This window comes from Sander lucioperca, chromosome 1, assembly GCF_008315115.2.
Source record: "Sander lucioperca isolate FBNREF2018 chromosome 1, SLUC_FBN_1.2, whole genome shotgun sequence".
NCBI lineage: Eukaryota > Metazoa > Chordata > Actinopteri > Perciformes > Percidae > Sander > Sander lucioperca.
This window is the reverse complement of record NC_050173.1, coordinates 36,666,143-36,681,828: the sequence shown is the minus strand read 5'-3', so window position 1 is coordinate 36,681,828 and position 15,686 is coordinate 36,666,143. Positions and strand designations below refer to the sequence as shown.

The 15,686-nt window shown below is 39.7% G+C and overlaps 2 protein-coding genes and 1 pseudogene across 3 annotated transcripts; 1 reads left to right on the top strand and 2 right to left on the bottom strand.

Moving 5' to 3' along the window:
- Positions 1-371: 371 nt before the first annotated feature.
- On the bottom strand, positions 372-3,092 carry LOC116064282 (glutamine amidotransferase-like class 1 domain-containing protein 3A, mitochondrial). Of its 2 annotated transcripts, none has more exons than XM_031319369.2 (5): positions 2,965-3,092; positions 2,406-2,518; positions 1,288-1,459; positions 965-1,166; positions 372-873 (listed from the first exon to the last, which is right to left on the bottom strand). In XM_031319369.2, exons 2-5 carry the CDS (start codon positions 2,511-2,513, stop codon positions 681-683), a joined length of 675 nt encoding a protein of 224 aa, XP_031175229.1. In that variant the 5' UTR covers positions 2,514-2,518; positions 2,965-3,092; the 3' UTR covers positions 372-680. The 2 variants fall into 2 exon arrangements, with proteins under 2 accessions (XP_031175229.1, XP_031175230.1); XM_031319370.2 differs by having other exon boundaries at positions 2,978-3,041.
- Positions 2,639-8,306, top strand: LOC116064237 (annotated as a pseudogene).
- A 3,544-nt stretch (positions 8,307-11,850) lies between these two features.
- LOC116064477 (cis-aconitate decarboxylase-like) lies at positions 11,851-15,676 on the bottom strand. Its single transcript, XM_031319716.2, has 6 exons — positions 15,594-15,676; positions 15,027-15,081; positions 14,665-14,852; positions 14,172-14,264; positions 13,509-13,714; positions 11,851-12,838 (listed from the first exon to the last, which is right to left on the bottom strand). Exons 1-6 carry the CDS (start codon positions 15,609-15,611, stop codon positions 11,911-11,913), a joined length of 1,488 nt encoding a protein of 495 aa, XP_031175576.1. The 5' UTR covers positions 15,612-15,676; the 3' UTR covers positions 11,851-11,910.
- Positions 15,677-15,686: the final 10 nt, after the last annotated feature.

Genomic DNA, 15,686 nt, shown 5'->3' with positions numbered 1-15,686 from the left:
AATGCGTTATATTACTGCGTTACAGCAAAAATGAATACATTACTGTTACTCCCATCACTGCCAGTAGACCCCCAGAGATGTAATTTCCCACTCTTCACTATTATAGCAATATAGCCAAATAATATCTGGCAATAATCTGGTGGCATAAAATTTCAGGGCCACCAGGAGTTGCCCGGCTATTACAAGTTAATATGGGGCTGATGGGTTCTAAGCTAATTTAACACCATTTTTTGACAGACAGGCTAAAGGACAGTTTTGAGCCTTTGCCTTTTCCATTATGCTGAGTGCAATGCTCTTTCCCTGATCTGCTTTAGTCAACAGATCTTATGTCTTAAAAGAAACTCTTAACACAGTTCATATAGGCCCTGAGGTGTAGTCAACAGAGTTATATTGGTTTTATTGGTCAGGAAGAACAAGGTGGTGCTCAGTGCAACAGTATATGTTAATATTGTCCCACAGTTTTAATGTTGCAATTTTCATTGTTTTATTTTAATATAGGAAAAAATTCTAAATTGTAATTTGCAGTAACTTTTATTGAAAATCTCAAAACAACACTTTGATGTATTAACATCCGAAACATAGACTACATGCCATAACTTGCTATTGTATTCTTGTATGGGAAATCACAATTGGTTTTGAAGTAAATAAATACAAACATCCAGAATGTAATTAGAGACTTCTTAAGCCAGTTTCAGTGTCTCTTTAACCATGACTCCTATTCCATCAAAAACACTATGAATGGGAGCATTGCACATGAATGCACTGGTGGTGACCAGCTTATTTTTGACATCAACGTGTGCTTTCTCCACATCTGTGTTGACGTGTTTGCAGCCCATCTCCTTCACAGCGCCTGCTGTCTGAGCATTCGGCCACCTAAAAACAAAAAGAGAAGGAAAGTTAGAATTGTAGATTGGATTTCTTTTATATCCATAGACATCTGATGATGAGAAACAATTTTACACACTTTTCACACTCTATGTCCTGTCCCACAGTGAGCTCACAGCCGGGCAGGATTTTTGCAGCGAGGATGGGGGAGATGCAGCACATGCCCAGCGGCTTTCCGGCTTTGTGGAAAGCCTTGATGAGCTTCTCTAAATGTGGCTGGATGGTGCAGTCCTTATTCTTCACTGCCCAGTCACTCAGGTTCTTCGCCACACCAAAGCCCCCTGAATGAGAGCACACAGGATTTGTTCAGAATATTATAAAAGTGGAGGTGAAAAAAGGTAAAAGAGAGCAATATAAAATATTTGACTCTGTGACATTTATCAATGGCTGGATCAGACTAACCTGGGATGATGAGGGCGTCAAAGGCTGAAACATCTAAATTGGCCAGATCAGTCACGTCACCCCTTGCGATGCGAGCACTTTCCTGCAGGATGTTTCTTTTCTCCTCAGTAGGTTTCCCCTCACAGTGATTTACAACATGCATCTGATCTGCATTCGGAGCAAACATCTGCACCTGAAATGAAGCATGTAAAACTTAGTCTATGTAGCTAAGGACTTTGGGATCTTTTCAGAGTTGTTATTAAAGCACCCATATTATGCTCATTTTCAGGTTCATAATTGTATTTTAAGGTTGTACCAGAATAGGTTTACATGGTTTAATTTTCAAAAAACACCATATTTTTGTTGTACTGCAGTGCTCTCTCTCACTGCTGCAGATCCTCTTTTCACCTGGTCTCTGTTTTAGCTACAGAGTGAGACCTCTTTTCTTCTTCTTCTTCTGTACTATCTTTGATTGCACTGCACATGTGCAGTAGCTCAGATGTAGATCATGTCAGCTAGCTAGCTCCATAGACAGTAAAAGAAAGGCTGTTTCTACAACTTAGGTCACTTACAAGGCAGGATTAGCTGGGAGACTTCTAAATGAGGGCGCACATGTAAGTAGTTCTTTTGTAGATTATGGTGAACTTGTGTGTGTTGTAGCAGTGCTTTGCTATTGAGAACGAGGTAGCATGCTAGCGTTAGCATTAGCATTAGCATGCTAACGAGCTAATGGTTGCGGTTAGCCTGCTCGTTTCGGCTTGTGACGTCACAAGCCGTGCCGATTTTGAACAGCTCACCCAGAGACTGAAGTCAGGACACATTCAGAAACTGTATCTCACTCTAAACAGCATGGATGGATTTTTTTCAAAGTTTGTATGTGTGTGGAAGCACCAGAGACACAAAAGAACACCCTAAATCCCAGAAAAAGTGATTTTTTCATAATATGGGCACTTTAAGACCAACTGCATCTTAGTTGGTCTGGTTTATGACAATGCTCTTGTGTTGCAAAATGAATGGACAGAAACATAGACGTGAAAGCTGAAAAGTACCTCTAAATGGGAATGGATCCAGTAGTTTGACATTAAATAACAGATGAATACACTATAATGAGTTAACTTGTCAACTTTTCTTGCCCTTACTTTTGCTCCAGCCCGACTCAAATGGACGAGGACAGCGGAGGCCTCGTGGATCTCTGTGCCGTCATAGACTCCACAGCCTGAGAGAATAACTGCAACTCGCTTTGCCATGGTTCCTATAAAACACACACATAAAGCACATACATTTATCTAAAGTATGGATCCCCTTTTTGTTTCCCTATTAGACATGAAGAGCACTGATCCTGAGCCACCTGTTGCACATGTTTACATAAAAGATGTACAGAGCCAGGGGACAGAGGAGTCACATGAGGGCTGCTGCTGCTGCTAGGTAACACTGTTGACACCAGTAAAGACAAGTAACAAGAAGAGGTTGGAGTCTGCTGTGCAGGACTCCACAGTAGAAATACATATATTGTAAAATTAGTATGTATCAGACAGTTTTTAAGCATTTCACCATTTCCCTTGTGAATTTTGCGGTGCTGCTTTGCATTTAATCATTATCGTCTAAAATCATCCTGTGTTTGATCCTAAAATATTAAGCGAAAGCATTGGTTAATTAAGTCTAAATAGCAGAAGTGAAGACAGTGTAGATAGATCTTACCTTGAATACGTACAGTAGGTAGCCTAGCTGTGTGTGATCGGGCTGTTCAGCAGAGGTGTGCTGGCTGAACTCTGAAGCGGGCTCTTTATAGTCTGTCTGCCTCTCTGTCTCCTCCCACAGCCTGCTGTCCAAAAGGGTGACATCATGCCTCTCAGGTAACCAGGAACTCTTTGGGGTTGTCATGATCAGCTGTCAAGATTAAATGCTGAATCATTCCTCTCAGGAACTAGTTTTTCAATGAACAATAAAACTGATGTACCAAGGAAACATTTAAATGACAATTTACTAGTTTATATATTTAATCCTCTGTTTTTGAGAATTGAGAAAAATTCACCTTTAGCTAACTTTCCATACCTAATACATTTACATGGAATATTTGATAGATAAAGATTAATGTATCTGCCATCAATGAATTTATGATTAATGTGTTAATGATTATGCCACATACATTATGAAAAAGGTGCTTTAAGTATAATATGAATGTCAGTTTTAGCCTCATTTGTATTTTATGAAGCACAGTTGGGAGAAAAGGATTAAATAGAAACATAATCAATCAATCAACATGTATTTATATAGCACTTTACAGCAACCAGCAGGTATCCAAAGTGCTTTACATCAGGAACCAAGAATAAAACAACATATCACACAACAAAAAGAATTAAACATAGAAAACTGTAAAATCAGAAAAGGTTACATAGAAACAGGAGGAGGAGAGTGAAATTGTCACACCACTACTATGTATTAAAAGCCATTCTAAACAAATAGGTTTTGAGTTTGGACCTAAAAAGAGCTACATCTGTAACAGTGCGAATATCAGGGGGTAACATAGGCTAATAAATCACCAGATCTGTGTTATTTGAATTCTACTGGTAAAAATACACCTGTCTGAGGTTTTTCCCATGGATGTATTATTATAAGTTTTCCATAGATAGGCTACATAGCCTACCAATAGTTTTCGTCACTGCTGCTACGTCCATTGTTGTTTTTCCCAGTGGTTTTCCATGTGAGCTGACATCAACCCCGTGTTTATAAAGTGCAGCCTCACGTCTTCAGAAATTACTCTCGACTCCACTCACTGCATGTGTCTGTGGCATACTGGGCATCTTTGGCGGTAAGCTTTTTTTAATATACATCGATTTATTTTTGATTTCGCGGCAGTTACTAAGCAATCATAAGCCTACTTTTACTTCATTTTACTTACTTACATACTGGAATATAGGCTATATCTGATCATCGCACATACTTGGCTATCCTGAACTTTTGGACAGACAGTTCAGTCCGCTCAAAGTGATGGTCGTTGTTTTGAAGCTGTAGAAACTTAAACTTAAAAAAGAGTCTAGGCCTACTACTAATATCAGAAAACAAATCTGTTCTTAAAACCAATCATACTGTTGCAGATGGGTTTTTTTTATTAAAGGAGCTGTAATCGATATTCAGTAAAAAAAAAAAAAAAGTGGTCTGGGATTGCCTCCACACGGCTTTCACAGACTGTTCTTCAACTCGTCAAATACCGATTGATGGATCCACGAGGTCTCACCGCAGTCACCTGCACAACACGAACGAGCAGCCGCACCACCTATCAAAACAAAGAACAGAGAAGTTTAGATTACTAACACACAGAGGGAGTGAGACTTTATTCTTTGCTCAGGACGCCATTACTCCACTATATCTTTACATAGTAAATAGCCGTTGCTTACTGCTATATCAACCTTCTGAATATAGAGTAGCCCTACAGCCTCTTTAAATTAATAATTAACTAGCCTACATAGAATATTCAATCATGTAATCATGTGAGGAAATCAAAACATGGAAACTTCTCAGTTAGCCATACTTTTAGGCAGAGACCTGATCTTTCTAATAAATTGGGGAGGTCATATTTCCGTTTTCATCAAAATGTAAAAGAAATGTGATGTGGTACCTAGTTTTTTATAATTAATTACCAGAAGGTGGCTCTAGATAATGATTTTTTTCTTGCTTATAGGTTCTCTCCTGCTTTTTATAAACAACTATGGCAGCTCACCTGAAAAAGACTTCATCCCCCATACTGCACTGGGGATTCTGCTGCTCATCATTGCAGTCCTCTTAGCATATGCAGGTTGGTTTTGATGAATGGTCATCACAAGTTTTCTTTAACTCATTCATTTGTAGTATTGGTTGATTTGTATTTGTGTGTAAAACTCTCAATCCTCTGCTCTGTTTCCTCTTTGTCTCTTAGGTATCTGTTGCAGTCTGTCCAACGCCCAGATGTTTTCCTCTCTGTGTCTGACTATATCTGCCCTGTGGTGTGGTTCAGGTCTGGTTTACATCCTGGTGAGACAGGGGGTGCTGCAGCCCACAGAGCTGAGACCCTCTCTAGTCCCGGGCCTGGCAGCATTTACCTTAGCCCTTCTCATCATCGGCAACGTAGCAGTTGTAGTTAAGAAAGCAGTTCTATCTCTCATAGCTATCGGCATTAGCTTAGCATGTGCCCATCAAATCGCCGGTTTGTCAGCTGCAGGATTTGGTCAGTCTGCCACAGCTGCTAACTACCTTCTGGTCTGTCTTGTGGGTGTTTACTTTGGTTTTGGACGTCTGCTGTCCACCATCACTGATGGTAAAGTAGAGCCTCCAGGAATGGGCCTGGAGAGAAAAGCTGAGATGAAAACAGAGCAGAACCAGGGGTGTAGTGATGCAGTGTCAGTAGGTCTGGTGATGAACTTGCTGTCTGCCTCTGTGTTAGCCTGTCCCCTGTTAGGTGTTGTCCCCCAGATCTCCGTGGGTCACGTGCCTTGGCTGTGGACAGCTGGACTCTTCCAGCTTGGCATGTGTGTCCTCTTCTACCGAGGCATGGACACACTAGCTGCCACTTTTTACGACTTCACTGCTCTGCTGAAACTTGCAGAGGGCTACAGCGCTCTCTTATCATTCTACTCAATTCAGCCTTTCTCCCCTGTTCCTTTCCCCGTTGTCTTCTCTGTGCTTTTCTCCATCCTGGCTCTGATCAGTTGTCAGAAGAGCTTGCTGGAGGGGCTCTACCTGTTATTTTATGCAGCCCAGCCTCAAGGCTTCTTCCAAAGAGGCACGCAGGGTGTACAGGTAGCAATATTTGTGTTCTCTGCTGGCATGCTTTTAATTACCACATTCAATATGGTCTCTCCACTACAATGATTCCCACAGGGCAGGGCTATTTCAAGGATTTAGTAACCAGAATCCATGGTCTTACTCTCAGAGCCCATGATAAAGAGCTACATGTACCTCATCTGGGCTACTCCAAGTATGCTGATGCAGAGGTGTTAGGCCATGCCTGCAGCGTGCTGGCTGCTTTTGTTTGCTTTTGCACAGTTGGTGACAGAAAACCTCTGTCTGTGCTGGTTCTGCCCTGGGTGGTGGCAGCTGGAGGGGTACTCCAACTGCTCTGCGGCTCAGTAGCTTTTTGCTCGAGGTAAAACCTTTGAGAGCACAGTTTTTATTCTGTACAGGGTGATGTGGGCAGTGTGGGGGTTGACACGATACGGCGGCCTGTACAGTGAAACTAGAAGCTTTAATGTGGCTGTCGGGATCATTAGCTTCATGCTGTTTAACTGTTTAGTGACAGCTGCAGCGCTGTTTATAAATATCGCCTGGTTTGCTTACGCCCTCACCTTCCAGCTCATCCTTATTAGCTTCCTGCTCGATGCAGTAGGTGCACTGCCTTATGGATATGACAGCAGTCACCATCATCTTTGGTCTTGTCAGTTTTTATTGTTTCCTTGCGCACATTTTCAACAGCACCTTCCAGTCCCCCCAGATCCCCTTAGGAAAACTTTTAGTGAAGCTGAGTGGGGTTGGGGGAGGGGCAGATATCTGTCCGCATGTACCAGCCCGCAAGGCCACATCGGTCCAGCAGATTGCAGGTGGGAATCTGTTAAAGAGATCAATGTTGATTTAAAAAAAACACAGTTGTTTACATGTTACATATTATTTTTCCTCTTCTTTAATCTGCAGAAATCATTAAAAATGGTGCATATGTGGAATGCCTACTGACACCGTCTATGTTCTGGTGGCAGCTTGCAACAGGCCTGACGCAGTCGTCAAAGCTTACAAGTGAGTTTGCAGTGTGCCCTTATCTGCATTCATTTATTAATAAAATGTTCTTACTCTCTAATTGCTGTGTTTGATTTCAGGGTGAAGAAGCAGGCGCAGGACCGACCCATGTCTCTGTGGATCTCCTCCATCAAGCAGCTGGAGCCGGTGCGACACCTGCTGAGCCCCCTGCTCCTGGACTTCATGGAGGCTGCGTGGCCTTCCTCCATTAGCATGGTCATACCCAGAGGTAGGTGTAGAATTATGAATGCATACTTGTACATGTAACATTGTGTGTTTTATGAGCATCATATTGGTTTCTTGTCTCACACAGGCACCTGGATGGACATCTTTGGTTTAGGAGATGCTGCCAAACACATAGGGACACCACAAAGCATTGCAATCAGAAACCCAGACTGTTCTGTGGCCACACACCTCATTAATTTGGTAAGGGCTGTGGGAATGAAGCACTACAAGTCAGTCAAACTACTCTGCAGGCCATTTAGTAAAAATTACAACCTCTTTGTTTGCAGGTGAGACCCATCGCTGTAACCTCAGCCAACCCTACAGGCGAGGCAGACACAACTCACCACAACCAAGTTTATGCCAAGCTAGGCAAAAGGGTGAGGACAATATTCCAGTTTTATTAAATACAACAGGCACTGGAGTTTTTATTTGTTGCAGTAAACTACATGTGCATTTTGCTTGGTTAGGTTGATGGAGTGTTATGTGACGGACCCTCCCCAGAGAACATTGCATCAACTGTGGTTGACTGCACTAAGATTAAAACAGGGCATATTGGTTTCTTCAGAGTGGGTCTCATTCCTAAATCTAAGGTAATATTAATAGCCCTTCTTGTTCTATTCATTCTAAATACTCAGTTTCAGTTCACTGTATGCCTACACTAATACCTGCTGCTTTTATTTGTTTGCTTTGAAGGTTCTTCAAATCTTCGAGGAGGTTCAGAAGCGACACATACATGGGCAGACGAATCCTGCTTTTGAATATGAACTGCAGCTGTCCGATACACAAAGGGACAACAGTTGAGGAGAGGATGACACAGTAGTGTCAGGAGGAGGAAGTGAAAACTCAACACCATTAACAGTTTCACCTGAACAAAGTCCAATCCTTAGAACTGGGTCATAGTATCAATGCACTCCTTAAAACTGCTGCAAAATTGTTAAATTACGAATCCACACATCGCTGTTTGAGGAGGCCTCATGTACCACCAAGTACAGGGACAACGCTACAGGTGAAATTTCTATAATGCATATATTATTATATGCACTATTATATACTGTATATATATATATATATATTAAAAAATGCAGACTCTTATGCAAATGTAATTTGACTAGCATGATAACTTTAATTTGTGTTTTGTACTCTATGTAATATCTTTACTTTTGAATTGTCTATCTGAAAGTTGTAGTAGTTTAAATACATGAATGTACTATATTTACTTTTACACGATAAATACAAACACAATATACATTTTCAAAAGCACGTGCAATTATTAACACAATACTGTTTTAATAAATTGTGTTTTCCGCTATTCTATGAAACATTCTCATTATAACATTTACAGATCACTATATGCATACGGAAACAGCCACATAATAAGTATACAAGTATATTATTACTTATTTAAACTGTCAATTAAAATGGGCTTCATTCCAAAATAAGATTAAGCTCATTGATAAAGGAATAAAAACACCCACGTATTCATTTTGGCTGCTCACTTTAATTTGATGTGTATTATATAGCCAAAAGAAAAATAATAGACTGATAAATTTCAAGAAAAACAAAACCAGTGTTGGATGAAAGAATCACGTATATGTTCATCCAACAATATCTGATGATGCCTGATTCAAGTGGAAAATGTCTCAATATGGATAAACAGCATTGTAGAATAACACCAATCATTTACAAAGAATCTTTTTTTTTTTTTTAAATGCCATGCTAATTTTAAAGCCCAAACCCACTCAAAGTTCTCCCACACGGGTATTTTCTCTGATTTGACCTCTACAGACTGTGCTTGATTAAAAGCTCAGTCACTTTCCTGTAGCGTTGTTGCACATTTTAGGGCAAGGCAATTACACTGTTATTATTGCCATCAGTTTATGAAGTTTAGTGACATCAAACGTACAGTCATTTTTAGCACAGCTCCACACAACGTCAACCTATACAGGTCCAGTTACAGTTAAGTGGTGAAAGAAGTATTCAGATTCTTTACTAAGTACTAATACCACACCATTAAATACTCTGTTACAAATAAAAACCCTGCATTGAAAATGTTACTTAAGTAAAAGTATGTAGTATCATCAGAAAAATCCTCACATTTTAGAAACTGGAAACGATCAAAACAATTCTGTCAATCAACTAACACTAATCGGCTAATCATTTTAGCTGGACTTGTAGGCCTGTACATTGTTGGGTAGTTTCATTTATAATAAAATGTATGTTATAATTCACATTTGTTTTGTGTGCAAATATCTTAATTTATAAAGTAACTAGTAACTAAAGCTGTCAGATTAATGTAGTGGAGTAAAAAGTACAATATTTCTCTCTGAAATGTAGTGGAGTAGAAGTAGAAAGTGGCAAAAAAAGAAAAGACTCAAACACAAAATTTGTGTTTGTCAAAGATACAAACACAAATTTGCTCTTAAGTATAGTACGTGAGTAAATGTACTTAGTTACATTTCACCACTGTACAGGTCTAATTAGCCAGAGTAATTGAAAGCACATTGTGTGGCTGTGCAGGGCATTACTGTAACGTAGAAAGCCTAAAATCACATCCAACATTTAATTTCATGAAACCAAAAAGAGTATCATCCAGTTTTTCACAGCATTTCCACAGTTATTTCCACAAAATTGTATTTAAATACGAGCATAGTTGGTCATTTTCAGTTTAAAATTCTAGTAATAACAAAAATACAAAAATAATATAATACATACACAGTTTTACACAGTTAGTTGAATTTCATCTGTTAATTTGAAGCTCCACCAATGACTAATGCCACACAGCACCAATACAGATTTACAAGAAATTATAAATAAAATAACAATACAAGAACACATACCAAAAAATATATACTCAGGAGGAAATAAAAGAAGGTACAACATTTATACAAGTAGAGAGTATATATAAAATAACAAATACATATAAAAATATAACATAGTGTATGTAAGTAAACATGTGTTATCTCACACTCAGATTTCCTCTAGTGGTCTGTGTGACATAAAAGGTGTCGGAGCCTTTTGGAGAAAGTGCTCCTCTGTTTGACCAGTGTGGGGTGGAGAGGGTGGTCAGGGTTATCAATGATAGGTAACAGGTTGTTTAGTGTCATCTCCACCACAGCTTCAAATATCTCCTGTTTACAGCCAATAATGAAGTCAGCCTTCCTGATCAGTCTGTTTGTTTCACTGGCAGTAATGGAGTATTTTTTATTTATTTATTTATTTAGGATCCCCATTACTTGTTACCAAAGTAACAACTATTCTTCCTGGGGTCCACACAAAAGATAAAACATAACAAGACAATCAGTGTTACATTAATTCTTCCATATTATCAATACAATAAATAAAAAACTATATAATTAATAATTCCACATTATCAATAAAATAGTTCTGATACGTTCAAATTTCCTTCTCAACAAACATTTGACACAAGTAAACAATGGACACCTTCATACTTAGGTAAACAACAAAACATTAATCCGTAGTTAGGTAAACAACAGAACATTAATCCGTATTTAGGTAAACATTAGAACATTAATCCACATTCACATCCCCCCTATCGTATGCAGTTTAAGATGATTTCTTTTTGACTCATTACTAATTTGACTCCCTTTTTGACATTGCCCTATACATTACAGTTTTCTTGATGGCATTAGTTTTAGGTAAAGGTAGTGTAAAGCATCCCATAAAGGCTTGCCTAGTGTGATAGTGCCTGTCATGTGTGTGTATTAGCTGTGAGTATAAGTGTGTAGGTTTCCTCCTTCTTAGTAATGCTGTACTTTGGGACATCTTTAATCACTCATTTTCTCTACAGAATCTTTTCTTCTGTAGGGAAATACAGTTTGCTGTATTTTCTCTTACAACATACTCTTATGCTTTCATTTTCAAATGTGTGTTTAAATCTGTGTGGTTAAGTACTCACAGGAAGAGATGTGAGAATTTTTGTCGGCCAAAGAGAACACATTCTGATTTGCTCAAACCATTTTCTTACGTCATCAATTTAATTTCTCAGACAGTGTTTTTTATTTTTTTATTTTATTAAAACTTAAAACACAAACAGAAATGTTTGTTTGTAGTGACATGTGGGAATGTCAAAGAGGAAACAGTGTTGTATTTACATCAGCATCAAATATTTGCATTATATACATTTAAATTAACCAATCCATTATTTGGCAGAAAAACACAGTATTAAGTACAGCATTTTGCAAACACCTAATATTTGCAAAATGTTGCTATCTGAATACATAATAAACCTAATAAATACATTAAAAAGTACATACATCTTTCTTAATTTCACTTTGCAATGTAACTAGATCACATTTTACAACTCATATTGAAATAAAAAAGAAATTGAATAATACAATGAAATAATTAGGCACAATGTAAATCAGAAAACTATGTTTTGACATGTCTCAACAGATATTTCAGTATTCGTCAGTACTGGTAAAAGAGACAGGCATATGGAAACATAATTACAGTGCACAGTGTAGTGGCCTATAGCTACTTTTCCCCATTTCCAAGTGCAATAGGTAAATATGTGATATTCCTTAGCATTGATTTGGACAAATGTGTCATTTTAAATACATTTTACCGTACCTATTTTGGTATATAATTTATTTATGTGCAATGATTTCTCTGCTGCTCTCATTGTGCATGTCTGAGTTCTCATTGCAGCTGTGAGAGAAGGGCCCTGCAGTCCCCAAGTCTGTCCAGCTCCTCCACCACATCAATCAGCCTCTCAACCTTCTCTGAGGGAAGCACGGCCCCCGCATTGTTTCTGAACTTCTTCCTCAGGCTCTCATTGGTGAGCGGGTTGCGCCAGTGACCGTAGAAGGTGTCACAGTGTCCCTTCAGAATGTCTCCCCCAACAAGTGTCACCTGGACTTCACCATACATACTGTTAAAATTAGCTGGGTTGTCTTGGGGATGCTCCATGCGAACACGGCTCAGCAGAGCGAGTAGGTCAGGGCGTCTTAAGGCAGCGGGTGTGAAAGACTGCACAGTCACCTCCCCATCCAGGAGAGCGCTGCAAGCATTGAATTGGAAGGAGTGGCGTGCCTCATGCTCAGAGTCAGGGAAAGGCCTGTTGATGTACTTTGATTTGGGGACTCTGAGCAGGATGTCTTGGACTTGAGCTGGGGAGACAGTGCCAGGGCCAAATCCCACAAGAACCTTATGGACCGAGGCTGCAGCATCTGCCACCCAGTGCATCCCTAGATGGGCAGGGAAGCGCTTGAAGGCCATGTCCTGCTCCTCTAGTAGGAACATATGGCTGTCATCATTGGGTAATTTTAAAGGCTGCGGTACATAGTCTTCATAAAAAGCATTGAAACCAGCCACACCAGTGACAGCATCCAGGACCAGAGAACTCGCCTCTAGGCCTCTGGATGCTAGCAGAGCAGCCTCCAGCCCCAAACGTGAGGCATTACCGATGTGGAGCGGTTTAGACTGAGTGGCAGCATTAGCCATTGGGGCTCCAGATAGAGAAGTAGCTATAGCTAAGGCATGACTGCACTGGGAGGGATCCAAAGACAAGAGGCGAGCACAGGCGGCTGCACTTCCCATGGTCCCCACCACACTGGGAGGGTGAAACCTGGTGATGAGAAAGACAGAAAGAAATAGACTTTGGTCAGGTGTTTTGGAACTTTTTACTCTTGTGACTAAAGGAGCATTTCAAATGGCTGCTCTCCATCATTATGGTTAGAGCTCCAGCATGTAAAGATGACTCTTTGTACAAACAGCTACTCTTTCATGAGAATTTCCACAAGCAGAGCTTATTTCAGGGATGTTAAAGGAAGTAGGTTTTTGGCCATTTCAGTATTTGATAAACAAGCAAATGTGGCAGGTTATTTGACTTGGTGTAAACATTTGCCAAATGGAGTCCTGTGTGATATTCTCCTCCACATGGCTAATTGTGCTAGCAGTACCCACAGAGCCTCTGCTGTCCTTGAGATGAACATAATAACACACCTTTTACAGCTCATTGACACCACTAAGAGGCTGCTCATTACACTGCACAGGCCTCCTTGTAAACCACACTGCAGAGATCAGCAGAGTCAAATATGGATCTCTTTAGAGTCATGTGGATACTTGTTGTCCATGTAGAGTACAAATAAAAACTGCTCAACAGTGAACTGGCTTTATATCTATTAAATCATCACTGTAATGACCCAGTAAATTACAAAACCTACTGCAATGTTGCTTTTAGACTAAATAAATTACAGTATCTATGTCCAATATGACTCACGCCCTGAGGTTTTTACCTCTTGGGGATGTTGTTGGCCTCATTAGAGAACCTCATCAATCTGCCCTGGATCTCAACGCCGATGTTGAACGCCAGCAGGAAGTCCAGGCCACTAGGTTTGCTGTTAGCAGACATCATGTCACTGAGTGCTAACACAGCAGGAAGGACTGCTCCTGAGGGATGAGTGGCAGGGTGCCATGTATCATCAAAGTCCATGGAGTGAGTCTGCAGCAAAAGAAAACAAAAAAAAACACATTTTCAACAACAAAATGATTGTGAATCATAGTACATAGAGTAACTGTGCATCATGAAATAATACAGTAGCTAGCTTTTAACACTGTGTCTGTGTGTACATGATGCAGTTCATCTCTTTTCTCAGTTAACATTCACTTTGGCCATTGTATTTTATTTTAAAATACCTTTAATTGCCATAACATTGCTTCATCCACTGGAGGCAAATACATGTGGCAGAAATTAGCTTGACATCCTGATGGTTTCTTTACGAAGGAGGCCAGCAATGTTTACAGACATTATGCTGGAAATGTGGGGTCAATTTAGTGTTAGCAGATGGTACCATAGCTGAGTATAAAATATCTGTAGTTTGCTTGTGGTAATGGGTTAGGTGCATCTGAGGTGCACTGGGGACAATGGAGACCCATCTGTCCCACCCATTTATACTCACAGCCACTCCATTGACGAAAGCTGCCAGTGTCGGGGAGAGCCTGGTGCCCCTGCGTCCGTACACAGAGCTGATGTCATCAGGAGCATACATGTGCTGAAGGGGAAAAGACGGAGTCAGGTAAACACAGGGAGTTGTCACAAGGACATTTTTAATAGTAAGAGTTTACAGTCACAGATTGTGTTGTCACATATTTAAAGTGAACTTTACTTTAAAAAGCTCCGGCATATAACTCTTCAGTTGACGCTGAATATGTTTCTTTGTAAGTCATATGTCAAACACAGAAACTTGGAGAAAAAAGTCACCAGACATTAAAACCCTGCCTGTTCCAAGACGCAATTGAGCATAATAGTAACCTGTGATTTTTTTATTTATTTTTTTGACTCACCTCATCTGTCCACACACAGCTGTTGCACTGACTTATGACTATTGTTTGCATAAGGTCAAGCAATTTATAGATAAGACCTTAGAGTTATTTCTTTCCCATCTTCCTCACCTGGCAGTGCTGCAGAGCCAGCTCAAACACATCTGTTGTGCTGCCAATCACACCAACTCCAATGCTGTCCAACACCATCCTTTTGCTGCGGTGGAGCACCACAGAGGACAAGTGCTGGGGCTTTACTTCACTGATGAACTTCCCAAAGCTGGCTGTGACTGTGTCCTCAGGGGCCGGGCGCTTCAAGACTGCAGGGGGAAAGAGCAAAAAATGGTGTTTGCACAAATAAAGAACGAGATAAGGAGTAGATAAAAGAGAAATATTTAGTTTTAGTTGTCTAAAAGTAAAAATGCTGTTTGGAATGGCTGCACCATAGAGAAATGTCTTCTTGTAGTAGAACAAAAGAACAGAGTTAAGTTTACCTTCCACTGCAGATTTATGCAGTCCTCTAACAGCCCACACTGGTCTAATGGTTTTCTGTAGGACAGAGTACAGAATATCTTTACTGGCACCTGTAAACCACTAAGTGTGACTTAATTGTATTATAATTATGTGTTATTTTCTTACAGATTAATTACAGATCCTAAACACAGATATATTTTCTGCCTTTTCTTTGTCAGACTCAGATCTAATTAAATTAACCCTTTAGTGGATATTTGCATCACTTAAGTGAAAACTGAGCCTGTGTGCCCCTTTAAAAGAGCTATTGTATACTGTTACAGGTGTGGTACAGTATGTGTAATAATTTGCGCAACATTTAACAAGAGCTCTGTTAAATTGTCCCCTACCATCTTCTAAAAAAACACCTACATCGTTAAAACTATATTGTGATTTTAGAGTTTTGTATTAAATCCTAGACTGGATAAAGTTGAACAGTTTTAGGCATACCTAGCAATGTATTTGACTTACTTAAGGCTGAACAAAATTCATGATTACAGTAGATCCCTATTAATCAGAAATAGTCCTGTAAAAATATTTTATATCTTTACCTGTAATTTGGAGATCATAGCTTCAGTCAGTTGTTGCTCTTCTTTTTTCTTTCTCTCAGATGCAGTAGGTTTGCAGTCAACAGGTTGTTGAAA

Bases quoted from the DNA above. Each gene is read 5' to 3' on its own strand.
- LOC116064477 (XM_031319716.2), bottom strand. The intron at 13,715-14,171 runs GTGAGTATAAAT...CTTTTGCTGCAG, and splicing joins CTTTCGTCAATGGAGTGGCT to ACTCACTCCATGGACTTTGA. The intron at 12,839-13,508 runs GTAAAAACCTCA...TCTCATCACCAG, and splicing joins GCCAACAACATCCCCAAGAG to GTTTCACCCTCCCAGTGTGG.
- LOC116064282 (XM_031319369.2), bottom strand. From the start codon at position 2,513: ATGGCAAAGCGAGTTGCAGTTATTCTCTCAGGCTGTGGAGTCTATGAC. The intron at 1,460-2,405 runs GTAAGGGCAAGA...GCTTCATTTCAG, and splicing joins TGAGTCGGGCTGGAGCAAAA to GTGCAGATGTTTGCTCCGAA. The intron at 874-964 runs GTGTGTAAAATT...TTTTGTTTTTAG, and splicing joins CAGGACATAGAGTGTGAAAA to GTGGCCGAATGCTCAGACAG.